The sequence below is a fragment of the Onychomys torridus genome, chromosome 22 (assembly GCF_903995425.1).
Source record: "Onychomys torridus chromosome 22, mOncTor1.1, whole genome shotgun sequence".
NCBI lineage: Eukaryota > Metazoa > Chordata > Mammalia > Rodentia > Cricetidae > Onychomys > Onychomys torridus.
Window position 1 is genome coordinate 30,999,426 of NC_050464.1, and position 27,347 is coordinate 31,026,772.

The 27,347-nt window shown below is 43.9% G+C and overlaps 1 protein-coding gene across 8 annotated transcripts in view; it reads right to left on the reverse strand.

The window, feature by feature from the left end:
* Atxn2 (ataxin 2) overlaps positions 1-27,347 on the reverse strand; it is an 88,911-nt gene that overhangs the window by 13,079 nt on the left and 48,485 nt on the right. For 3 of the 8 annotated variants that reach the window (XM_036171693.1, XM_036171691.1, XM_036171689.1), the window contains exons 6-19: positions 23,263-23,387; positions 20,425-20,516; positions 19,636-19,833; positions 18,438-18,616; positions 16,435-16,680; positions 13,683-13,865; positions 11,931-12,128; positions 11,543-11,650; positions 11,238-11,308; positions 9,657-9,970; positions 7,832-7,895; positions 6,411-6,563; positions 6,004-6,070; positions 266-450 (exon numbers count right to left, since the gene is read on the reverse strand). In XM_036171693.1, coding sequence (XP_036027586.1) covers positions 266-450; positions 6,004-6,070; positions 6,411-6,563; positions 7,832-7,895; positions 9,657-9,970; positions 11,238-11,308; positions 11,543-11,650; positions 11,931-12,128; positions 13,683-13,865; positions 16,435-16,680; positions 18,438-18,616; positions 19,636-19,833; positions 20,425-20,516; positions 23,263-23,387 — 2,183 coding nt within the window. The remainder of the gene's footprint in view (positions 1-265; positions 451-6,003; positions 6,071-6,410; positions 6,564-7,831; positions 7,896-9,656; positions 9,971-11,237; positions 11,309-11,542; positions 11,651-11,930; positions 12,129-13,682; positions 13,866-16,434; positions 16,681-18,437; positions 18,617-19,635; positions 19,834-20,424; positions 20,517-23,262; positions 23,388-27,347) is intronic. The other 5 variants (XM_036171694.1, XM_036171696.1, XM_036171688.1 and 2 more) reach the window with 4 other exon arrangements.

The following is a 27,347-nucleotide window of genomic DNA, read 5'->3' on the forward strand; positions in this document are numbered from 1 at the left end:
ACTCCCAGTATACCAGACATGAATGTGGTTTACATATATACATGCAGGCAAAACAATTATACACATAAAATACAACATAAATCTAAAACAATTACTATAATTCTAACTTGCAGAGAAACATAGAAGGCTCCAACTCCTTCTTAACTATCTGATACCATAAACCAAAGCCAAACACCCCATAAATATATGATCAGCCCAAATGAGCTGCTTTTCTAAAGAGTGGTGACAGTGAGTGAGACACCCCCACCCCCACCCCCCGCCTTACCTGAGACTGATAATGTGGCACATGCTGCACTAGAGGCTGACTGGGAAACTGCTGAGGGCTGTAGGCGACGTACTGAGTGGAGTAAGCAGGTGGGGTGGCTACAATGGGGGGGCCTGCCGCTGAGGCAGGGTGCATCATGGTGCTTTGATGGTGCTGGTCTTGCCGCTGTTGGGGTATATTTGGTACTGCAGGGAAGAAAAAGAAACACGAATAGGAAAGGAAACTCCCTCGGCACAATGCATGCACCTGTGTGATCTGACTCTGACCCTGCCTCACAGGGCTCCCACCCACCTTCAGCCACTCTAGCCTATCATCCTGCTCTCATCCTCAGAAATACAACTCACCCTTCAGAGTTAGCTGGCCAAGTGGTCTTCCCTTCGCCTGGCTTTCATCTCTAACATAAGACATAGTTATCAGGATAGGGGAAGGAGGGGCCACAGGGAGTGTCTGATACTCGTATTTTATCATGTGTTTTAAGAAGGGCATGAAAGTTCATCTCAGAAGAAAAATAAGAATGACAAAAAAGCCAATACAAATCCAATGCCTACCACTCAATTCCTTCTTCATTTCTCATCCTGTTTTGATTTAGTCAGGACATTACACTTAGGACCCTGGGAATGCTGAACAAGCCCACCACTGAGCTACACCCCAGCCAGGCCGCCATGTCTCACCCAACATCACACACCACCAAGGGTACCAAGCAGCAGGTAACATCCCCATGTGCTATGTGCTTTCCCTATTCCTACAAAGGTTCCTTTTCCAGATAAATTTCAGCTAAGAGCTGGGCACACCTCCACCCAACACCCAGGAGGCAGAGGTGAGGGTCTCTGTGTAGTGTTCACACACACCCACTGTATCACTTGGGTCTTTCTCTCACAAATGCCCATCGGTCGTAATCTGTTTCTGATGTCATGCTGAGGGAGGAACTGCATGCCTCACGAGGGGTATGGCACCAAGATCATAGAATGTGGCTTGTTCACTAGGTGAACAGAATTAAAGCAACTATTCATACCTATGTATTTATTACTTTCAATATTTAAAAAGGTTGGCTGAACATTTAATGACTACTGCTATTTATGTTATCTATTTAGAAAGTAAATCTGAAAACAGAAGAAAACAAAATAATAGATTTTCCCAATATGGTTCTGGCAGTCCCCATGTTAAAAGGTGCTGCAATCCAGCGTAGCTAGCTGGATGCTGTTAGCAGGAGCAAGCAGTGAGTCTACCCCTAGTACCGACACACCAGCAGGGCTAGTGCACATCTCTACTGTGGCACAAGGAAGCTGGAGGCAAGATAGATGAGCATAAATCCAAGACGGGCATAAATGCACCTTTGAGGCTGGTTTGGGATACATAACCCCTGAAGATAAATACATTAAAACAGAAAGAAAGAAAGAAACAAACAAACAAAAAACCAAAAACCAAAAAAAAACCAGAGCTAGCCATGCATACCCGACCCCTACAAAGGATGTTCTATTGACTTGGTTGTAGTAGTTTCTACAAAGTGAGTGTCTATGCACCTTAGGTTACACTTTATATGGACCATACTTTAACCACTGCACATGTCAGGGGCTCTTATCTAGAAGCAATTTTGCCCAACACAGCCCATGTGGCAGTATCTGGAGTCTGTTTTAGTCATCGTCATCAAGTTAAGTTGGGGAGTACTACTACAAGGGTCTGGTGGTTGCCAATAAGCACCCCACTCCACAAAGGATTTCTCCCCCTGTAGAAAAGAATACCAGCCACAAATGGCAATGGTGTCAAGGTGAGAAAACCTACTTTAAGCCTGGCATGATGGTTGTAGGCATAAAGCTCAGAACCTGAGTACACGAGGCAAGATCAGTATTTCAACTCCACACAGCTACAAAGAACTGGAAGCCAGAGTAGACCCAATAACTCAGTCTTGAACAAAATAGAGGTATGTGTGTATGTGTGTGATCTACTTTATGTTAATTCCCTGACTGACATGTGTTCAAACATAAATCTACCAGTCTCACAGGATGCACAAAAGGTAAATGTAATTTATGGCGAGGGGAAATTGAGGTAGTTTTATGCGAAGTTTCTACTGCCATGCAAGAAAAGCTATCTTTTGTATGGTGTGTGGGATTTTACCACCGGCACTGACTTTGTATATTTGAAAAGTATTAGAAACACCTTTGTCCAGCACCCCGGTTTGTTCAGGAGCAGGACAGCAGTGTAAGGATACAGCAAACACACAGGCAGAGATAGCTGACTTCGCAGGACTTTCTAAGTTATGACTTAGAAGATACAAAGTGCTCATATTTCCAAAACAGCAGCTTAGAAGGCAGAAACTGAGGGAATGCATGAGACCTTTTACTTCTACACAGAACAAGTTTACTCTGGGATTTTCAACTCCATGAAGGGAGACAATCTCCTCTAGGTTAATTTCTAACTTTACTGAGAGTCTAGTAAAAATGCTAGCTGGAAAAATATAAAATTCCTAAAGTTGATAATGCTCAAAACATACAGCAGGTTATTTTTATCTTTAGAGACAGCTTCAAAGGGACCTCCTTTTCATTTGGATATGGTGTGCAAAAAAAGCAATGGGGGTGGACAAAGGGTCTCATGTAGCTCAAGATGACCATGAGCTTCTGATTCTTCTGCCTCAGTTTCCCAAGTGTTAGAACCATAGGTGTGTGGCATAAATACATTAACTGCTCATCACAATGAGAGGTGACATGACCCATCTTCACTGAAAGAACATGCACCATTCATAACACAGCACAGACTGAAAACGAAAAACAAAAACCCTACAGTCTGTGACTGCAGCAGTTTGGGAGGCTGAGAAAGGATGGCTGTGTGAGTCCCAGGCAGAGAGCAAGGCTATCCTGGACAACTGAAATGACTCCTCCTCTCCTCTCCCTCCCTCTCTCCCTTTGTGCTTTGATGGCCAGACATGAAGCCCTGAGTTCAATTCTCAGATATAACTTCAACACTAGTGGGGGGAAAACCAACTTTGTTCTGGAAATTACTATTATGTAGTAATAGAAGTAAGTTTCCAGGGCTGGAAAGCATGTAAGACTCCTTTAAACAAACACTACCCAAGCATACCCAAGATTCAGATGCTGGCAAGAAATTAAAAAATGCACTCACTGGACTTAGAAAAGAGACAAAAGGCAAAAGCAGTACTGAAGCTGGGGGTAGGGAAGGGCAGAAGAAGACTCGGGGCTAACAGCAGCTGCTTCCACACAGGAGCAACACAACACGGCAGCTCACAGCCACCTGTAACACAGCCCTAGGAGACCCAACACCCTCTTCAGACCTGAGGGTATCAAGCATGTGCTTGGTGTATATACATACAGACAGGAGACAAATACACAAATATGAATTCTTAAAAAGTAAAATAAATACATGGGGGTGGGTGGGTGGAAAGGTCTGTGGTTAAGAGTGCTTGTTGTGAGACTATCTAAAAAAAAAAAAAAGAGAGAGAGAAAAAGAAATTTAAAAGGTGATAGTGGCACATTCCTTTAATCACAGCTCTAGGGAGGCAGAAGCAAACGGATCTCTCAGTGTGGTGTACAGACTGAGTTCCAAGACAGCAAGAGCTACACAGAGAAACCCTGTCCCCCACCTGGGAACTGACTGACTCTTAATTTGCACTAGAATTGGGGGCCATGCTACAAACTCCTGCACAGAAACTGCACACAGCTTCAGAGCAGTTGCAACTTTGCTAAGCACCTCTCTCCTCACATGCTTCAGATACACACTGAACCTTGAGAGCTAAGATTACACTAAGTGATGTGAGGACCAATCAATCCACAGCCAATTAGAACAGTGGAATGCTTACAGTGGGAGGGGATGGAGGTGGTGGGGAGCTGGGTGTCAGTATCGTGTGTGGGGCCAGACACTGACGTAGAATATCCATTTCCCCCTCAGAGACCAGAGAACATGCAACCTATGTGAGTACACTACAGAACAGTTTCTGCACACCCCTCAAATAAAAGCAGCAAGAAAGGGAGGGCAGGGACCTACAGAGATATACAGGAACCTGATGATACTGTGATCTACTTCCCAAACAAGGCAGCTGTAGAAGGTCATGCTTGAATCAACTAGGACTGGCTGGATTACATATGGTTACAGGGAACTATTTACAAGATTAAAAATAAACAAACACATGAATTAAGGGGAAAAAGTGGTGCACTGGCTGTTTAAGGAAGCTGCATAAGCTTTAGCGTGTGCAACACCGAGTGATGGGGTGCTATGATGATGGCATTTACTTTTAATCTTCAGCAATGAATGACAAAATCTTGTTGTCACCCACAGGAACTGAACGTCCCTAAATGACTCCCAACTCCATGACAACTCCTGTTCATGTCTGTCCTCTGCTGGTAGAGAGGACCTTAACCTGGCTTCCCAGGCTGTTCTGAGAGATCCTCCTGCCTCAGCCCTGTGAGTGCCACATGTGCATCAGGATACAACAGTAACAAACCACAAACAAAATCATCTCTTCTAAAATTTCAATTTAGGTTGAAATTTTCAGAATTTATTTCTTTTGGAAGAAAATACCAAACAGGCTTATCAGTTCAGAACATCTGATGCTCTTACAGAAGATAAGGGTTCAGTTTCCAGCATGGCAGCTTATAACTGTCTGCGCTAACAGTCTAGGGTTCCATTGCCCTCTCCTGGCTTCCATACACCCACACAGTACCAGTAGAGACATACAGGCAAAACCGTCATATACATTTTGTGTGTGTGTGTGTGTGTGTGTGTGTGTGTGTGTGTGTGTGTTTGTGTCTGAGTGTTTTGCCTGCATATATGTCTATATACTCTGTGTATACCTGGTATGTACAGAGGCCACAAGAGGGCATTAGATCCCTTGAGACTGAAGTTACAGTTTGTGAGCCAACATGTCAGTGCTCAATATCAAACCTGGGTTCCCTGCAAGAGCAACAGGCGCTCTTAACTAATGATCCAACTCTCCAGGCCTCAAAATACATCTTTAAAAACACGGCCAGGTGTGGTGGTGCATACCTTTAATCCTAGCACTAGGGAGACAGGTGGATTTATGTATTCCAGCCTGGTCTACATAGCAAGTTCCAGGCTAGCCAAGGCTACATAGTGAGAGAGAGACACACACAGAAAGATAGACAGACAGAGTCAGAGAGACAAAAGACAGAAAGACTCTCCTTCAAGGGAAGAGGGGCAGGAGGGACAAAGAGACAATTTTGGCAGGGGTGGGGGTAGCAAGATGGTTCACTGGGTAAAGATACTGTGGCCCAGCCTGACAACCCAAGTTTGATACGTAAAATCCACAAGGTAGAACTCCAACGGGGTTCTCTTAACCTCCATTCCCGTGTGCCCATGCACACACACAAGAATATTTTTTACAAGATTACTATCCGATTCCCACTCATCAAGAGTCAGTCACCTGAATTGGCCATCCAAAGTGCACACACACCCTACGGAGTTTCAGGCAGAAAATCTCCAGGCCTCAAAATACACTGGGCAGAAACTCATAGAAACCAACTATTCGCTGGACAGTGGTGGTACACGCCTTTAATCCCAGCATTCAGGAGGCAGAGGCAGGCAGATCTCTGTGAGTTCAAGGCCAGCCTGGGCTACAGGATGAATAGGGCTGTTATACGGAGAAACTCTGTCTTGAAAAAAAAAAAAAAAAAAAAAAAACCACCAAACAGAAGCCAACTATTCTTTGCACACTGGTGCTTAATTCATGCAGCATGCAGACCACAAGCAAACACAGGCAGGGTTATTCTCACCTTTACCTGCTCTATATGTCTTGGCCTGGTTCACCGGCATGGGCGTCATAGGTATTGGGTATAAAGGCTTAAAGGATTGAAAACGTATCATTAGATTCATATGGTAACAATTCATATTCTATCAATGTCTTTTGATGTGATCTGGCCTGGGTTTTCCTGACTCCTTATGAGTTATCCAAATTAAAATAATACAACTAGAAGGAACAATTCTAGCCTATGGTAAATACAAGTCATTTTCTGTCAACTAATTGTAGGACGCAGATCCATGTGCTAATAACACACTAAATCCCTGTCCACCGCCCCTCTGTAGCCCATCTGCCATCAGGTGTCCACTTAGTGCAAATCTAGGAGACTCATGCTGAACACAAACTATGGTGGCCCAGCAGATTCCAACTCGTGGGACTTACTTGCACGCCTGGGCTCACTGGGACTGGATACATCATATTTGGTGCGAAACAAACAGGTTGAGTGTACACTGGAGCTGGCTGCTGATGCCCGACCACTGATGGGCTGGGCTGTGCTTGAGGCCGAGGTGACGTTGGGGTGGTAGAAGGCTTTGGCTGCAAAAGCAGAAGCGAGATTCAAGCATTTCACAAGTAACTGTGAAGGCAATCTTCAGAGCAATTTCCCATCTGTCTACTCTCTCTCTCTTTTGGTTTTTTGAGACAGGGTTTCTTTGTAGCTTTGGAGCCTGGTTTGCTTCTAACTAGCACTTTTTTTAGGGGGGGTTTTGAGGATAGGGTTTCTCTGTGTAGCTTTGCGCCTTTCCTGGATCTCACTCTGTAGACCAGGCTGGCCTTGAACTCACAAAGATCTGCCTGCCTCTGCCTCCCGAGTGCTGGGATTAAAGGCGAGCGCCACCACTGCCCAGCATGTTTTTGTTTTTTAATGAGTTAGGATCTCATACAGCCCAAGTTGGCCCAAACTTGCTATATAGTGACAGATGAAAAACTAGCACTTTTTATTCAAAAGACAAAACAATAACAACAACAAAAGCAACCCAGAGTCTAGCATGTAAGAAGTTGATTCAATACCCAGGGGGTAAACAGGGAAAACTTAGGCAGCAGACATTGCTCAGTGGTAGATGGTATAAACACGGACTTGGAACATTCTCCAGAACTACCACTATCCCCTCCCTTTCTCAATATATAAGTGTGTGTGTATACAATTCTATGTTATTGTTTTGAGACAGGGTTTCTCTGTGTAGTCCTGGCTGTTCTTTAGACCAGGGTGGCCTTGAACTTAGAGATGCCTCTTCCTCCCAAATGCTAGCACTAAAGGTATGGGCCACATGGCCCGATATTTATAGATTTAAAAATCTCTCTCTCTCTGTCTCTCTGTCTCTCTCTCTCACACACACACACACACACACACACCAATTGTTTAGAAAGCTAAAATATTTATCAATGAAAAAAAATATAGAAAGCTGTAGTAATTTTACAAGGAACCAGAAAAGGTCTATCCATTCTTTATTCCTTTTCATTTCTGTGTTTTTAGACAGGGTCTCACTGTGTGGCTCACACTAGCCAAACTCCTGATCCTTTAGCCCCAGCCTCCTGTTTGCTGGGATTACAGGCATGCTCTACGGCACCTCCCTGGGAAAATGAGTGGAACAACCAGTATCTTGGAGCCAAGCAGCCTCCCTCATCAGCAACTCTGCACTCTGAACTGTTCATCAGAGCCGTCGTTCTAATGGCTGCACAGCCTGCACTGCCAACCCACAAGGAAAAACAATCTGCTTGCTGTCCCACAGCTGTGTCTCATTAGGATAGAAGCATAGGAGAAAAATCATGACCAATCCCATGAATTCTCTTCAGAACTGACTTACCTGAGAAAAAGAACGTGGGTTGAACTCCTTTGCATTGGGATTCAATGTTGACTTCCTAACTTGCCTAAACGAGGAAAGAGAAGAAAAATAGCCAGTGAAACCTGCATGGAACTCATGATTTCTTCAACTCTGCCACACTGGTCAGGTTTCCCAGGATGGCTAACATAGTTAAGATAAAGGACTCTCTGTCTGTCCCCCTTACTGACATACATCTGCTGCTCAGTCTCTGACAAGACACCAGTGGTACAAAAACAAACTGAAGCCAACTAAACCAGCCCCTCACAGTAGTCAAGGAGTATTACAACTGAAAAAGGTGGTAACCCCATAGAAAACACCCTAAAACAACAACAACAACAAAACGAGTCAAATGGGACTGTGAGACAGACGCTGCCCTTCCAAGGCCTGAGGTTCAATTCATCCACTCCAGTTCCAGAACATCTGACACCTTTTCCAGCCTCCAAAGGTACCGAGTGCATGTGGTGTTCAGATGGACATGCAGGCAAAACCCACACATAATAAAGCTATTGTAAGAAAACCCCAATGCTTTCTATATGAATTCACAGTATTTCTAACTGTTATTTTTTAAAAGATAGGGCTTTTCAATGCAGCCCAGGTTTGCCCTTAATCTTGGGATCCACTGCCTCAGCTTTGCAACTGATGTGCTAACAAAACCTGGGACACCATGTATAACATATGTAGTAACTTTAACAGTGTCAAGCTGGGCAGTGGTAGGGCATGCCTTTAATCCTAGCCCTTGGGAGGCATAGGCAGGTGGATCTCTGAGTTCGAGGCCAGCCTGGGCTACAGTTTAGGACAGCAAGGGCTACACAAGAGCTGTCTTTGAAAAAACAAACAAACAAAACAAAACAAAACAACAACAAAACCAAAAAACCTCAGTCCCCCCCCCCCCATCCCCCAAACCAACAGTGTCAGGATTTTCTAATCACCGACTTGGGAAAAGCCATTGTTCTAATAATTATTTTTAACTGCATATCAAGAATAAACAGTCAGGGCTGGAGCAATGGCTCAATGATTAAGAGCACTGACTGCTCTTCCAAAGGTCCTGAGTTCAATTCCCAGGAACTACATGGTGGCTCACAACTGTCTATAATAGGATCTGATGCCTTCTGCTGGCAAGCAGAAAACCCACATATAAAATATAAATACATTATAAGGGGAAAAAAAAAAACCCAAGAATAAACAGTCACTCAACAACCTGCCATTCTAAAAGTTCAAATACCGTTGGGGATTTAGCTCAGTGGTAGAGTGCTTGCCTAGCAAGTGTAAGACCCTGGGTTCAGTCCTCAGCTCCGGGGGAGGGGGGGAAAAATCAAATCAAATACCATTAGGTTGTTTGCTATCCAGAACACAAAAGCCCACTAGTCTATTTATTAAATTGCTTCAATATGCCAGATGCACAGAATTAAGATTTATAAAAATGTGCATACTAACTAAACATTTCTAACAGAAAATGCCTTGCAGCATGGGCACCAGTACTGTTTATGCCCTTTCTCACCCAGGGCAGCCAACAGTCCTTGCAGACAGCAGGGTCAGGCCACAACTCGAATCCCAGGACTGGGCTGTTGAACTTTAACTCTGAACTACAGAAGGGGCTTTTCTTTCCCCCCTTGTTGGGTGCAAATCAGAATGGGGAGAATGCTAAGAATTCAATGACCGGATTCAGCTAGGATTTATTAAACCAGCTCTTAGTAGCAGCTACTTTGAAAGCCCGGTCAGCATGCAGACAACTCCAAATGGGAAGGAAGAAATCCTTTAAAGCAAGTTTGGCTTGGATAGAGGATGTGCTAACCCCCAGATTACTCACTCGGTGGCGTCTTTTTTCTCTTCTCGGTCATCCTTCTCTGGTTTGCAGGCTGGACTGGAAGTCTGCACCCCCTGGGATGTGACCTCGGGCCCCCTCTTGTGCTCTGTGTTACTAGGCACAGAAGGGGAGGTGCTGGGGCTGTTGGTCTTGCTGCTGCCGCTGGGACAGCTGCTGCCGCTGCTGCCGCTGCTGTCAATGAAGGCTTCCTTAGCATTTGCTTCAATTTTGTCTTTCATCAAATCTCGTGACTTTTCTCCCTCTCTACTTTTGCTTAGAAGTTGATCCATAGATTCGGACGTAGAGCTTGGCTGTAACTAAATAAAAAAAAATAATTTTCCATGAGTATAAGCAAAGTAGTATCTGAAGATAATGAATACTTTGAATAAGGCTTTTTGTTCATATTTTCAGAATATGCCCCCCCCCCCTTTTTTCTTTGAGACCAGATCTCTCTACATAGCCCTAGTTGTTCTGGAACTCACTATGTAGACCAGGCTGGCCTCACAGAGATCTGCCTGTCTCTGCTGAGATTAGAAGTGTGCTCACTAGGCCTGGCAAGAACAGCCTTTCAAAAAGGTATCAACTGCAATCAGCACCACACTGGTAGACCACAGACATCGGAAGGAATGGAGAACCTAGGACCAAACTTCCCCATGTGCAAGCAGCTTGCACCCAGAGTCGGGAGTAATGCCGTCCATCCCCACAGATGAGACAAAATCGGCACACAAGGGAGGACAGTGTGACCCGCACTTAGCAGGTGAGCTGTGCAGACGAGACCTCCCCTCGGAGTCTGAGCGAGCAGCCCGTGTTCATCTTCAGGACCGTGCATTTAAACTGATTTGCAAGACCAGACACCAAAGTCACAAGCAAAGTGGCAACTGGTATCAGGAAAAAGAACTAGATGTCATTAAATAAAGCTGTCTGCTTCAAGGACAGAAAGCGAAAAGAAGACAACCCATAAAATGGGAGAAAGGAACTAACAAACCCAGATCTTCTAAAGGACACAGGACAAAGGACGGAGCTCTGTGCCACCCTGGATTCCAAAGCTAACACCACAGAAGTGTCAGGCAGACAGCAGCAGACTCGGGTCTGTGCTCCCTGAGAGTTAACGACCACTAGGAGAGCGGGACAGACTTACGACCGAAGTCAGCAGGGCTCATGACCACCACAACTCCAGCTGCAGGCTAGCTGGTGCCTCTTCTAGTCTCCGAGCACACTAGGCATGCCCACGGGCCACATACATAAGGCAAACAAACACTCATATGCATAAAAAAACGTAGGTGGGCATGGTGGCGCACACCTTTAATCCCAGCACTTAGGAGGCAGAGGCAGGCAGATCTCTGTGAGTTCAAGGCCAGCCTGGTCTGCAGAGTGAGTTCCAGGACAGCTAGAGCTGTTACACAGTGAAACCCTGTCTCCAAAAACCAAAAATCAAACAAACTAAAAAAAGTTTGACTTTCTGCAGGTGACATAATAATGAATGTGTGTGTGTATTTTAAAAATGTATTCTTATGAACTGGCCATATTAAAAAAAAATCACTATTTTCTTCTATAAATTCTAATGATAGTTGATAGAGAACTTACCCTAAAATCATTCTTAAACTTCTTTAAATCATCAATCTGTTTTCTATGTTCAGAAACAACTGGTGACATACCTGTAAAACCAAAACCTGTTAGATTCCAACCTACTTCTGACCTTAAACTTAAAACCCTATTAGTATGGGGATTAGAAGTGAGAACAGGCCCATCACCTGGAAGACTAACCATTTCAAATACCCATTGTGCTTGGTGCTTATTAGCATGTGCATTACACATAGACAAACTTGAGAAGGAGGCATGCAGTACAGAACACTAAATTAGATAAACACGGCTCTTCAACAAACTCTAACCTTTGTTTGCAGCTTTTGAGAAGCTAGGTGATGTTTCACTTGCTTTAATATTTTCCTTACTCCCTGCAGCAGAGTTCTGCCTCTGATCTTGAAGCCTGGAATCTTTAGCTAGAAAACAAGTTAAAAAAGAAAACATCATCTGATAGATGTTAGGAGAGTAACATGAGAAAACACCAAACACTTCTAATTTTCATTTAGTTATCACACCAAAACTCAATAAGCATGTTCATACAACAGGCATGTCACACAGAGCAGGTCAGAAGCTCTGATACCAGAGGTTAGATAACATAAGCAGAAGAGTAGTACCACAGACAGGCCTCTTGTTTCCATATGAACACCACTGTATATTCAGTGTACAGTATACAACGGAAAGACCTCCGGTTCGTACCCTCAATAGAAGGAGTCAGAGCTCTGTTGGATGCAGGGCTGGCAGGAGTGGGAGACGCAGCGGGAACAGGCATGGAAACGGCTTCAGTAGGGATGATGCCAGCTTGGGGAGAAGCAAGCACAGGCCCACTGGGTGTGTTTCCAATACTGTTCTGCCTGGGAGACCTGGGTCTGTGAGTTTTTGGAGATAACCTTGGAACTAGAAGCAAGAAGATATTCATTAAATTCTCAGAAATATGGCAGAAATTACCAATATTTTAAGTATGGCTGTGGTTTTCCTTCCTAATTAAATGTATTAACTTTGAAGTATTTTGAATAAAGCTCAAAACCAGAGTTCAATGGCAAGCCAAATTACACTGAAAACAACAACAACAACAACAACAAACCACCAAGGACATCCACAGTAGTAAGTTACTTTTCAAGATGAGAGAGATCCCTACGACACAAGTCTCCTTCCATCAACACAGTAAATAAAACCCCTTTGGTAGCTTGCTGCCTAGACTATGTGCTGAAGGAAACTAAGACACAATTAGCCTAAAGGTGCAGCTAACACAGAACAAACGAATGACTTCAAAATAACTGCTTACTGTCTCATAGTTCATTAAAAACCTATTTACAGAGTTCAGACTCAAGGGCTTAATGAACATGGTTCAATTTGCATCACGTTAGTGACTTTTCTTTGTGAAATCACAAGTGTCATAGAAGGAAGCTGTTCATTACTCTAACTTGTCCAATTAGCGTAGAGAACAGTCCTGTAACATGATTCTCAGTGTGTCCCTAGCAACTGTCTCTCTTCTCTTTTTTCTTTTTTGGTTTTTTGAGACAGGGTTTCTCTGTGCAGCTTTGGAGCCTGTCCTGGATCTCGCTCTGTAGACCAGTCTGGCCTTGAACTCAGAGAGATCTGCTTGCTTCTGCCTCCTGAGTGCTGGGGTTACAGGTGTGCGGCCACCACCGCCCAGCTCTTCTAATTTCTAATTAGGTTGCTACTATCAAACTCAGTTCCAGACCATCCAACTAATGCCAAAGGAGTAGAACACCTCAAGATTCTCCTCTCACCTTCTATTTTCATTTTAATCTTCAGTTAAGAAGGTCAAGGGACATAGCACAAAGGAATTTACAGAGCAACTACAACTGCACACTGTACAAGGGCGTAGGAAAAAAACAAAACCAAAGCAAACCCAGACATTGATCAGTCTGGGCTTTTCTTTAAGCTTACAGACCTCTTTCTGGCAAAGGCCTGGTGGCGGATTAAGAACAGCAAGGACGGGGAGCAGAGCGGGCACAGGCTCTAGCTCGGCAGTCCTGGAGGAAACACTATGGACTGACCTACACAACAGTGGAGCAGTCTGGGCCTAATTCTGCATCTGCTCAAGGGAGGACCCTGATAGCTACAGCTGCTAACAGTCAGCATCTTCTCGGGCTACTAATATAAAAGATGAACTTCCTGCTGTGTAGACTAGTCCTTAAGATCACCAGGTGAGTATCTGTTTTCTCCACAAGCAGATGCCATGGAAACACACAGTGCTAAGAAGCCTAAACTTGTTTACAAATTGAATACCGAGTTACCAGCATGCGGGGACTGTCCTTCGGCTAGTGCCATGAGTGTGTGTGATATTTCCTAACTGGCAACTGTTACTTATACCAGCCACCGTATGTGATGTAACTCTATACACCTTCTCTCAGATCTTCAACTCAGCCTTTCTGTACATGTACCATAATGACAAAATCAGCACTGTCACAGGGTCATACCTACCCCCACTGACCACCGAGGACCACGTGCCCCCTGCAGGACTAGTCCTGGCCACTGGAGGGACGGCTGCTTCACTTGGGGGATTGTGGGATACAAACTCTAGACCACTAGACATGGAGCCTCTCCCAGCGGAGACTCTGTGATTCCGAGGGTGCCGCTGTGCCTTTGGAGACATCCTTGGAGGGCCTGAGGGAGACACAATGGCATCGGTAAGTCCTGCACTGTCCGCCTCACTGCCTCTTTGCTAAACATAGACACATACTCTTACTTCCCTAACAGATTCTCACTGGTTAAAAAAAAATGAAATAAAACAAAACACACTACTGATTTTGGGCCACACTAACAATTATTTTGTGGGATGTCAGTTATCTAAGTACATTTTATTTCCCTCTTTTAAGGTTTATTTTTACTTTTCTCTATACTGTGTGTCTGTATGAGGGTATGTGCGCCTGAGTTTAGGTGTTGGCCCACCTGACAAGGTGCTGGGAACTGAACTCAGGTCCTCTGGGAAAGCAGAAGCTCCCTAACAGCTGACCCATCTTTCCAGCCTTATTTCCCTTTATTTTTAAAGCAAGGGAGAGATAAAAGTTGATTGATGGTGATAAATCAAAGAACACAACATAACACTGTATAACTACATTTTTTATATAAGAGTAAGTTATAATACAGTTTTAATAGGAATTACAGCTGAATGTTAAGATATTCTTACTTTACCTTTCTACCCAATTAATTTTACTACTTCCAAAATGAGACAAAAAATTGTTTTTTGCAGTGCTAGGGACCCCACACTTGTTAGGACAGCATTCTATCTCTGAGGTATATATCCTTTAGGGTAGTAGTAAGGGAGTTATTTTTTAAGCAGAAACTCAGTTCTCTTATCCCTCTTTGACCACGATCATCAATTTTACAAATCATGACTTAGGCAGTCCTCACACAGAGAAGGACCTCGGGCAGCAATGAGGCTGTGTCAAGTGGTGACACGTCACTGACTCTGCCAGCCATTAGGGATGGCTCTGTCTACAGCCGTCTGTGGTGTAGTGCTAAGCCACTGAGTAAAAAGCCAAGCCCAGAACCACCCTTCTCAGAGCCCTAAGTGTGCGCTCTCCTCTCCTCTCTCTCTCTCTCTCTCTGTCCTCAGTGGGAACATAGTCAGAATGATCTCAGAAAATGCTGCTCAATGTCAGGACTTCCCTTTATTTTTTTAAAATTTATTAATTATTATTTTATGTGTATGATGGGAGGGCTTATACGTGCCATGGCATGTGTGAGAAGTCAACTTTGTGGAGTCAGTTCTCTCTTTCCATCTTTACATGAGTTCCAGAGACCAAATTTAGGTCCTGAGGCTTGCATGGCAAGGACTTTTAGCCAGAGCCAGCTCACTAGCTAGCCTACTGCTATAGGGCTTTCACCTGGAGTACCAGCACCCCTGGAACAATGTACAGCATTCTTTGTGGGCACCAGGAGCAGCCCTCCCACCTGACTTCAATGTAATGTTCACAGTTCACCTGTGCTCACAGCTCCTATCTAAGGTATTCTTGTGGAATAAAAAACACCTTTACCCCATGGTCTGCAACAGAGTTCCATGTTGCAGCTAAGGGCCACTACGAAAGGCACACATTAAAATTTCAGTGAAATTTGCCTTTGCAACATTACAATCTTCAGCCATCAAGATCCCTTCTGCCTGGCTGAAAATTTAAAAGTAGCCAATATAGTTTACTCCCAAGCAGGTTCTTCAGGAAACTTTATCGATTTTGATCAGCTATATTTTTCATGACTTTTACCAAGACAATCTGATTGGAGTATTAATAGAAATATTCTGAACAAAGGACACTGTCATTTAGAACAAATGATTTTTTTTTAACTTACAAATTGCATTAAATCAGAATGCTACCTTTTGGTGGCAGGGTGTGGGAGTGGCTGGGACAAGGTCTCACCACATACTCTTGGCTGGCTTAGAACTCATTAAAAAAAGCCAAACTGAACTGAACTTTGGCAATCCTCTTGCCTATGTCCCGGGCACTGGCATTACAGGCATGTGCCACCATTCAAAATATATGACATGCAACAATGGTAAATTCAACATCAAATACAATTTTGACAAGAGTAAAGAAGACAAAAAAAAAAAGCCTCAAATTTATACTTGTTTTTTAATTGATAAATTTTAGATAAATGCCTCCCCCCACCAGATTAAAATAGCCTTTCACTATAGAGATAGTGCAAAACTGATTTAAGAATAATTATTCAATTAAATTTACAGTTCCTCAGACACTCTAAAAACTACTGTTACCTGAGGGTAGACATCAAAGCCACTATAAGGGATATCATGAATCACAAGGGACCCCAAAATAGCAGTCCTGCCTTTGGCCAACAGGAAGCTTCACTGGCACCATGGCCAGGGAGCTGGAATGTGGCAGGCCTCTATCCACGCATGCTCCGGAGCGGCAAGTGGATCACAGCCCCAGTTTATCACTCTTACTGTGTTGTTCCTATGACCTTCCTAGGCTCCAAAGGAGCACCATTTAAGACAGGTCAAATCCCATCTTTCCAACCAGGACAGTGCAGAGCTTTACACACAGCACTTAGCAAGTTTCACTCTAGTGAACAACAGGTTAATAGAAATAGTTTTAATAAACTAAAGTTAAACACAGAAATTATAGGTTATTAACTAATGAAGAGGAAACTACTTTGTAATCATAAACTCACAAAGGAGTTAAACAAAGACAAACAAAAACATGAACAAATCGTGGTATTGTACCTTCTGAAGACATGCGTTTAGGCACAGTAGAGACAGGAGCTGGAGAACCATGAGCAGAGGGGTGAGACGGGGGTCTGGATGGCCTCGAGGGGGGCCTGGAGGGCGGCCGTGTAGGGGTGGCTGCCCGAGGTGGAAGAGAGTTGGGACCTGACTGGTAGCGAGAAGGTGGGCGAGAGGAAGGAGATGGGCAAGGCGATGGCCAGGGAACACCTGACAGAACAAATGATATGAAGGAAAGTATAAAAACTAAAGAAAAAAATGAGGGAAAAAGTAAACAGAAAAAAAGTAAAATGACAAAAATGATTTCTTGTACATTTTAACCCTTTGAGGACAGTCATTTGATTTGTGCTAAGTTTTAGCATAACTTAACTGACACAAATTCACATTTACTTTAACCTCCTTCAAAGTGAGTCTGCTGAAATGAATCCACGTTCCCAAAGGGTTAATGAGGATCTACACACACTACTGGAGAAGACAGTACGACTCTGCCTAGTACCCCACTTCTTCGGCTGTTGTGAAGAGAATGTCACACACACAGATCATTTCCCTCAACAACATAGTAACTCCTGCTCGGGAAGGCTTTACTGGCTTTGGCTCTGAACAATAACGAAATAGCAGCTACTAAATCCAATATAAAATCTGTTTCCTTATGTTCACCTGAGATTTCCATCAGGTCTACATCTGAACCCAAGTGTCAGTTTCAGAGCTCATTAACCCAGTCCCATTTAGGTCGAAATAAAAACTTACTTCTACTGTTTTCTAGAACGCTGGAGTAACAGCACTAGGTGCTTTTGTAAACCAATCTCATTTCAACACACTAGAAAGGGCCTACCTCCCTACCTACAGCCTGCTGTACCCAGGTGAAGAACTGCCAACTGCCCAGCCAGGCCTTGTGGCCACTTCCCTGGTGCTTAGCCAACAGTCCAGGACTCCTCTCCAGGGGGCTCCATACTCTGGAGTATATACATTTTTCAGCCCCCTTCAAGTTTTTAACTTGAAAATTCTGTTCATAGACAACTGAAAACCTTTACTTGGTGAGCAAAGACATTTTCACCACCGTTGCCAGGTACAGAAATACTCAAGAGTGTTTACTTGGAGAGGAATTCTGGACAAAGACTCCGGTGAAAACAAATGAAACCAGAAAGTTAGTGTCCCCTGTTTGGACTCATCTGAATTCCTCTTCTCCCCTCCTTTCTTTTAGATGGGGTCTCACATGACCCAGAATGGCCTTTCACTGCTCACCCCTCTGCCTCGGGTATGGGCCTCCTCGTCCAGCTGGTACCGTTCTAACCCTCAACACCTGGAACTGACTGTCCGTTCTTCTCCCGAGTAACAACACACTACTGCTGTCAACGATCACATGTGCACATAATTCATTCATTTCTGCTGTTTAGTCTACCGGATTTCTACCAACACTGATCACCCGTGTTCACCACAAACAGTGCCGTCCTACTCAGAATCCAAGCTGCTGCACGCCAACACCTAGACCTACCCACAGAAACCAAAGGTTCTGCGCTGTATTTGCAGCACGATTCTCTCATGATTTTATTCCCATGACTCTTGCTCATGTCTGATATTATAAATATTACCCCAAGTTCTTCCTTCAAGTAAACAGAAGGGAAGTCCATCACAGTTAATAAAATGAATCTGCATTAACTGGAGTATCTTCCACATGAACTATGCCTATAGTTTTATTACCCAGGGCTTTTAAATTAAGACCCTCCTCAAGAGTTTCCAATTTGTATGTGGAGTGTTTTTAGGCCAAATGAGTATGAGAGACAATGCAACAGCTCAGGACTGTGTTGTCCCTTTAAATGCGCCAAGGACATGTATGATGTTATACTATCTGATAGCCACAAAACAAAACTAAGTTATATATAATAAAAACTACTCCACAAAATTCAAAAAACGGCATGCACATTCCTATCCATTATGTAAACTCTTAAATACTTAGATATCTCTATATTTGATGATAACATTAACAAATCTGGTCAAATACTTGCCTCCATTAACTACTCTTTGGTCTGAACCAGAGTTCGGGTTGAAGTCTGAAGTGTGAGAAGCGGCTCTTGATGGCATGGAGCCTGGTCCAGGCTGGCCCATCCGTGGTGAGCTCTGTCTCCCACTTCCCCAGGATATGACTTCTCTGTTTCTTTGTCCAGGAGGAATATATTTATTTTCCCTGGAAATAAGAGCCCCTCTAAATCATTTACGCTAAGAAGTGTGGGACTAACAGAATATACTTAAAGGTACAGTAGGTAGAAGAGCATTTCTCACACAGGCTCAGTCAGTACCACACAGCCCGAGTCCCTCCCGCCAGGAGTTTAACAAGCTGTGCTCATGTTGTCCTCCTGACACTCCGTGATGATTACAAGAATCACAAAACTCAGCTATGAAACCTTGAAGACAGAACACAGCTTGTGCTGTCCCCACAATGTAGCAGACTTGGACAACCTGTTTATGAAGACACGAGGCCCACAAGCCCCACAAAGCACTCAACCACGGATCATCCATCCTATCTCTCCGCCGGTTCACTTCACATTGGTTTTAGCTTGCGTGCTCTCAGAACAAGCAAAAGCTCAATTTCTGAGCAAGGCTCAAGTCTCCTGGTCTCCAGCCTTCCCACAGCGAGTCTGTCTAGCAGCTGACACTCCTCTTGGCTGCACACTGTCAACAGACAGGGCTCTCTGACTGACTCAGTGTTGTTCCTCGATGTTACCTACAAGCCCCTCTTCAAATATGGCACACAAGTGCTTCTGCCACCTGCCACCACGGCATCCAAAATACTGAACCTGGGTTCTTAGCCTTCGCCTGAAGAGACCAGACTCTCTTACAGGATTGTGTTTCTGCATGTGAGAAGAAAAAAGAATCCCCATGCTGGCAGTGGCAAGCAGGCCCCATTATCTTGTCACAGATGTCACCTCCTGACGATGATGCTCATTCCCACTCCAGATGTCCCTAGGACTCTGAACAGACCTCAGCTCCTCGAGGTCTGGGCTGGGTCCTCGGATGTCCAACACTTGACTCCAGAAAGCTGAATCCCCAAAGATCCATCAGGACAAGCACCGTCTTTTCTCCAACAGAATCGTACACCCAACCCACCAGCATTTTCTACCTATGCGTCCCGAAAGGAAGCAGCTGGACGACGACCCCTCAGCCAGCCCGGGAATGGGTCCCAGCGCTGCTGTGACCCTGCAGTACCTGGTGCTCGGGGCGTGGCCCTGGCGCTCACTGCAGCTCCTCTGCACCGCCGTGTACTTTTCTTCCTCGCTCCGGCCGTCATCCTCAAGGGCCACGCGGGCTTTGTACTGAGCACTGGATTCGATCTCCTCCGCTAACTGGTTGGCCCTTGCCTCCCGTCTCAGAAATTCTTCTGAGTTGTCCCTTTCTAAGGGAACCCTGAACACAAAGAAAAGAAGACAGTGATGTTCCACGGTCACACACAACTATCAAGAAAGTTTACAGCACGGGATCACCAGAGACACTGTCAAAGGAAGGGGCTTACTTAAATCAAAACACGTTATTCTTTGACACATTTCAAGAAATGATTCACGCAAACCCATATCACTGTAAATTTAACTTTTTTTACAATTTGAAAACAAAGACAGTGTATTTTGACCCAAAAAGAAGGTATTGGGGGGGGGGGGGACGACTACATTTATTCACTGTTTTATTGTGATCTTGAAAGCCTAAAAGTTAAAAGAAAGAATGTTACATTTCTGTTTTATTTATTTATTTAGGTTTTAAGGGGACAGGGTTTCTCTGTGTAGCCCTGGACAACCTGGAACTCACTCTGTAGACCAGGCTGGCCTCGAACTTACAGAGATCCACCTCTTGGGTGCTGGGATTAAAGATGTGTGCCACCAGCACCCAGCTTTCTTTGTTTTTGTTTCGATGTGTAATTTAAAATGAAACAGAAACATTTATTCAACAACATCACTTAAGCTGAAGACAAATTAGCTAAAATAAAAGAGAAATTTGTGAACTTACGTATATGAAGATAAACTGCTATCGTATGTGGACACTACACCGTAATTCTCTTCATTATATCGAAACATATCATTGGGATCCCATCCATTAGACTAGAAGAAAAATGAAGGTCATTTTTCAAAATGCAACTTTTTAATTCAGCTGCAACCAATTTTTGCAATAACACCTAACAAACTGCACTGGCTGGACCTAACTAGTCCCATCCTTTCCCTCCAGAAATGCCAAGCTTGCCTTTAGAAACCTTTTAAAGGGGCTGGAGAGAGGGCTCAGAGGTTAAGAGCACTGGCTGCTCTTCCAGGTCCTGAGTTCAATTCCCAGCAACCACATGGTGGCTCACAACCATCTGTAATGAGATCTGGCGCCCTCTTCTGTATGCATAATAAATAAATAAATCTTTACAAAAGAAACCTTTTCAAGAAAGCTACACATAGCTCATACCTGTCATACCAGCACTTAGGAAGCTAAGACAGGAGGATGTTTTGAGTTCAAGGCCAGCCTGGGCTATAGTAAAAAAGGCCCTATTTCAAAAAACACAAACAAACAAACAAACAAAAAAAAAACAGCTCTTTAGAAAGAACTCTTCTTACATGTATCACTCCCTTAAATTGCTAGGTGATTACATGAGTTATCTGAGAGGATATGAGAAAAACTTAAGAATATCCAGCCACGTCATAAATCCAGGGCCTCTGGGTCACAGTTCTCTCCTTTAGTGTACTAACAGCCTTCCCTACAACTTCCATCCCTAAAGTGGGTCTTAGAAGGGCAAGAGGTACATTGTGATAGCCAAAAACATTTGGGAAAGGAAAAGCAGCCCCTGTTTTCCTACTGGATTTCCATGCCCTGCCACTGTCCCTTCCCCGAGGCAGGTAAGGAAGGGCAGCACAGAGCAAATGGGATGATACTACACAAGTTCTCCAACTGTCTGCCACAACCAGGTGCAGGACAATCTCAGCAACAGCTATGTGTAGGTCTCACTGCCCTAACTTCCAACCTTAGCACTGTTACCCTCCATCAGTGGAGGAGGGAACTGCCACTCTCAAAACATGGGCTGCATTCTTCAACAGGGAAGAACTGGGGCAAACACAGCAGAATCTTCAGTGCCAAGTATCAGGAAATGGTGTGCCACATACCTCTCTCGTGTCCAGTTCTCCTTCGAAAGCCTGACAGGCTAACACTGGAGAGATGACTCATTGGTCAAGAACACGAATTATTTTTCCAGAGGACATGGTGGAGGAAGAAAGCTAACTCCCCCAAGATGTCTTCAGGACTCCATATGCACACCAGGGTGTCTGTCTCTCTGTCTCTCTCATAAATTTTTTTAATTGGAAGAACTGACTTCAATAATCTATGAATGATGCACCATACTAAACAGAAAAATATCCACTAAAAAACTAAGGATCTTCAAATTCCAAGGCACATAAATAACTACTATTAGGAACTTCTTGAGCTTAAGCCAATGGTTTTAAGGTTAAGAGCTCTTACTACTGAGCCGGGTGTGGTGGTGCAGGCCTTTAATCCTAGCACTCAGGATGTACAGCAGATGTAGATCTGATTTCAAGAACAGCCAAGTCTACAGAGCAAGTTCCAGGATAGCCAGAGCTATATAGAGAAACTTTGTCTAAAAACAAAGCAGAACACCCAACAACTAATAAACTTTGTCTTTATAAAAAAAGGGGGGGGTGGTAAATAACAAAAAATAAATCTTTTTAAAAAAAAGAAAGAAAGAAAGAAATCTTAGTACTCTTGCAGGGGATGAGGCTGGATCTGTAGCACCTGCATGGTAGCTTTCAACTCCCTAGAATCCAGCTCCAGGGAGTCTGTTGCCCATCTGGTCTTTATGTGTATATAACTTATTTACACACACACACACACACACACACACACACTCTCTCTCTCTCTCTCTCTCTCTCTCTCAATATGTATTGCTATTCTGCAACTTGCTTTTTTTGTTAATAAGTATATTAGGTATCTTTCCTATCTGAATATTGGTTTTTGGTAGAAATATATTTCTATTAAGAAATTCGTGCTTTCCTAATGGGTACCTACTAACAGAAATAATGTTGCAAAAATACCCTGAAACGTAATTATTTGCATGTATTATAGATATACTAGCACTAAAGTAAATATTCTATTTTTAATAATTTATATAATTTCCTTTTTCTTAAAAAGACAAAGTTTCAGTGTAGCCAAAGCAGGCCTTGAATTCACAGAAACCAACTGCCTCTGCCTCCTAAGTGTTGGGATTAAAGGTGTGCGCCACCACTGCCCAATGCAATGCTTTAATTTTAATTTCTCTTTTGTGATTGCTATTTTTTCACCCCCAAGATATGATCTCAACTAGGTAGCCCTGGCTAGTCTCGAACTTGCTATGTAGACCTGTCTGTCTCTGTCTCCCGGGATTAAAGGCAGGTAACACCACACTGGCTGATTTCGTTTTTCTTTCTCTGTAGAAAGTGAAGGCTGGTCCTGGACTCCTAACCCTTCTACCTCTACCTCCTGAGTGCTGACATCACCGTTGACACACCTAACCCAAAATCTTATCTTCATGATAACTTTCTCTTCCTTAAAGAAAAAGGCCAATTTTTGACTTCAACTTTAGGAAAGTCAACACACAGTTAAATGCTTATTTTACAGGCATTCGAAACAAAACAGGCTGTCACTGCTAACTCAGTTTCCAATAGTAAATTATGTTTCACTATTTTATCACAAAGAAGTAATTTTATGAGTGCTGAGCCCTCAAGTCAAGGAGAAAGGCTTTTCTCGGTCTCTGCTCTATATGTTAAGTAAGCTGACAGCTGGGGTATGCCAAGCAGCTGGACAGTCACAGATGGCACTCACCACATCATTCTCCAGAGCCTCTAGCTCCTCGCTGGCTGTGAGCTCCCCTGCATCCCAGGGTTCCAGGTCCCTCTCCTTGTGCTCACCATTCACTTTGGCGCTGACAGCAGAGTCAGTAAAAGCATCTGTGAAGATACAATGAGTAGGTGACACTGAGATACAGACCAGTAACCATGGGAAACAGAGTGATATTCTGTCTCTAAGTAAGAATCCAGTTGACTCCAGCACAGGTGACTAGTGAAGGCATTTCCTCTCACCACTTCATGCACTCAAGCTAACAGTGGGTTCATGTTCTCTTTCACTGAATAGAGCCTCAATTAAGACAACATCTTTGAAGTACTTATTGCCAAATACTACCAGTTGCTTTTTGTTTCTGGGGTGTTTTGTTTTAGATAGTGTCTTACTGTGTAGCCCTAGTTGGCCTCAAACTCAATATGTAGCCCAGGCTGTCCCTGAACTGTAGCACTCAGGGTGGCCAGTAAGTGTGCATGTGTGACTAGGCAGAATGGGTTTAATTTGCAAGTTTAGGTCTCTGTGCAGGGTCAGTGTCCAGACTTATCTTCTGATAATACATGTGGTAAGTTAAACCATTCTGAGTGACCCTTCCCTTTCCACAACACCCTCAACAGCACCCTTCTAAGAAGCTCAGATTCTGCAGTGCTGCTTGTCTGTAGCAGGCTCACCACTGCTAGTACCCCTGAGCCTGGCTTAGAAGCTTTGCAACACCTACACGCTCAGCTAAGCTTCTTGCTAAGGACAAGAAATGCTCCACAGTTGGAGATAGAAGAGCTAGACAGCAGTGGAGTGCTCTGCAGATACAGGGGTACACTTAAATGCTCACACTCACTCATCTTTCTAACACAGTAATGTTCCTGACTTGCTTTACCAGAGACCACAAGCTCCCAAACTCTTTTGCCCTGACCCTTATGACAAGTTGCTACAAAGAGCAGGAGAAGAAAATTCACTAAGGTCTAGAGTTACCACAAAGGAAGACTACTCCAGAGGTCTGATATGGCCAGCCACATTCTAGTCGAGGCAGGACATGTCCTACCACAACTCAAAGCCTATCAGTTTTCTACTGTGCTCTACAGCAAGCATAGCTGCTGTTTAACAAGACATAGCACCAGAGCCAGTGACAGACATGTGGTAACTGGTTCTGGGGGAGTTGTTGGCATAGAAAGGAAAAGGAGAAGGGAAAGTTATCAGAAAAGGAAGAAAGAAAGATTCGGTTATTTCTGTGACCCACTCCTTGCCTTATAAACACACACCTTAGGCCTCCAGACTAGAGGGAGGTAAGGTCCACGTATACCCCCACTTCTATGCATCACTCACAAATGGCCATCTGTAGGTCGGGTTACTGGTGCCACCTAGCTGTGGTCAGGGGGACACTTTTCTCCTGCCCCATTTATATTCTGCTCCTCAAACTCAAGTCAACTCCAGCTCAGAGAAAATATTCAACTTCACCAGGCATGTTGGCTCATGTAAGCAACTGAGTCAGCATGGGGTGCATGGTGAGTTTCAAGCTTTTGACAACAGTCAAACTTGTCCAAGAAATGGGTTTTATTCTTATTATGAAACTGGCTGGCAAGAGGACTTGGCACTGAGTCCCAAATGGCTAAGGCAGAGAATCAAGTCCCCTGAGTAGTCCTCTGAACTCCACATGCTCATCATGCTAACATAGAATCAAAATGGGTTATTTTGTTCTTGAGACCAGAGCTTATTCTATACAGCCCAGAATGACCTGCAACTCAGTATGTGACCTAAACTAAGCTATAATGTATGGCAATCCTCCTGCCTCCAAGTGCCTAATGCTAAGATTATAAGCATGCGCCACCATGCCAGTTAACTAGAAACAAGCTTTAAAAAGCAGAGGGCTGCAGCTGAATACAACAGACAGGGACTGGGGCTAGCTCAGGGACAGAACGCAGGCCTGTTACGCACAAGGCCTTGCTTTCAAAGGCCCTGCACCACAAATACATACACAGTACATGGGCAAGTGCAGCGCACATAAATGACCCTACTTTCTGTTTTAGAATACTGAAGTACACTGAGCACAGTGGAACAATGCCTGCAATACCCAGGATGCAGTGGGTGAGGACAGGAGGAACATAAGTTACAAGTCATGCTCAGCTACATGAAAATCTCCAAGCCAGCCTGTGATAAATAAGACCTTGTCCCCAAAACAAATAAATACACACAAATAAATAATAAATAAATACACTGGAGAGAGGCCTCAAGCATTTAACAGTACATATTACTCTTCTAGAGAACTTAAATTCAATCCCAACGCCAATGTTGGATGGTTCACAATGAATCACCTGTTGACTCCAGCTGCAGGGGATCTCATACCTATGGCCTACATGGGTACCCATGCTCAAGTGCACACACCAGACACACGTAATACATACTTAAAAATAAAGCATGGCGGTGGTGGCACATGCCTTTAATCCCAGCACTCTGGAGGCAGAGGCAGGCAGATCCTGGTCTTCAGAGCTAGTTTCAAGACAGCCAGGTCTACACAGAGAAACCCTGTCTCAAAAAACCGAAAACATAATAATAATAAAAAAGATATATCTTAAAAATAAAACAGAACAAAACACCACCAAGAAAAGAAACGTGGGAAGGCAGAAGAGAAGAACAGGCCTATGAAGACTACAATGGCTGTGGTCAGAGCTGACATTCTTGCATAAACCACTACACAAGATGAAGGGTAATGTTCCTAGTGAAACATTGCTCTGCTGCAAAAAACAGGCAATCTGAAAGTCGATCCCTGCCATACTGTCATCAAAAACTCACACTCAGCTCTGATGCATCAAGTCCCTACTCACAGCACAGAGCATGCCAGAAACACACAGCTGTTCTAGATCCAACAGTGCAACAGCACCTGTCTGAAAAACCCACTAGCAAAAACTCTCTATTCTGGTTAACGTCAGTTATTTCTGCACTGATTTTAGTTCTGAGCCCACTGATCAAAACACACTATTTCCTTGACTAAATGTCAAGAAATGGTTTGTTTTATACACCTTACAGACAATCAAACACACAACCACAAAATACCAGCTTTGAGGAGCCCCATCAGTCAGGTACAGTTGCTCCCTCAACAGAAAACTTTAAAGCAGAGAATTAAGAAGAGCTACAGTATCAAAATACAACCAAGGTCCAGGCTATCTTGACTTTCACCAAGGCAGGGTGGGACAAAAAGCCAGGCCTCTTTAGGCACAAAAGTAGGCAAAGGGATCTTCCCTGCACAATCTTTTTCTGCCTCCAAAACTGAAATCCAGGTTGTCTTTAAAGCTCACTTGTGTTCATGGAAACTCTTACTGGTCAATAGGACTCACTCATCAACTGGGGACCATGGATGTGTCAAAATTTTCTGGGAAGCAGGACAGACTTCATAGCAAAAATCAGAAACAAAGAGCCACTCCAAATACCAAGCAGAAATTCGAAGATACCAAATTTCCTACATAATTATAACAGGATGCTACATTCTCAGAAAGCCACACCTAACTGCTTCCAGAACACTAACATGCACCAGGGTTGTCTAATCCAGAGGTGGCTGCAAAAGGGTCATTTGCCCGGCATCCTCCAAGGAGCTGTATGTAAATGATCTGTAGGGTAATCTTATAATCCTGATTGCAAACTGAAAAGCAGTGAAGCTACTTTCATGTAGTCCTTCAGATATACTCTGAATGTATAGCTGGAAATTTAACACTCTCTTCTTCCCCACCCCCACCCAGGCAAAGTTTAACCCTCAAAATAGCTGTGCACACTTTACTTACGCTATGATGCTTCTGAGCAAAGAAAGATCTACATGTGCTGAGCTCACTGTTCAGACCTAACACTTGGTTCTTATTGTGCGAAGTGTATGAGGGGCTGGAGAGAGAGGGCTTAGCAGTGAGGAGCACAGGCTGCTCTTGCAGAGCTACATACGGCTCAAGTGCCAGCACACTCACGACCTTCTCTAACTCTGCTGCCAGGGGTCTAAACGTCCTCTTCTGGCCTCCATGGGGACTAGCCATGGACATGGTGTACACACAGACATGCAGGCAAACACATACACACATAAAATAAAACAATACATAAGG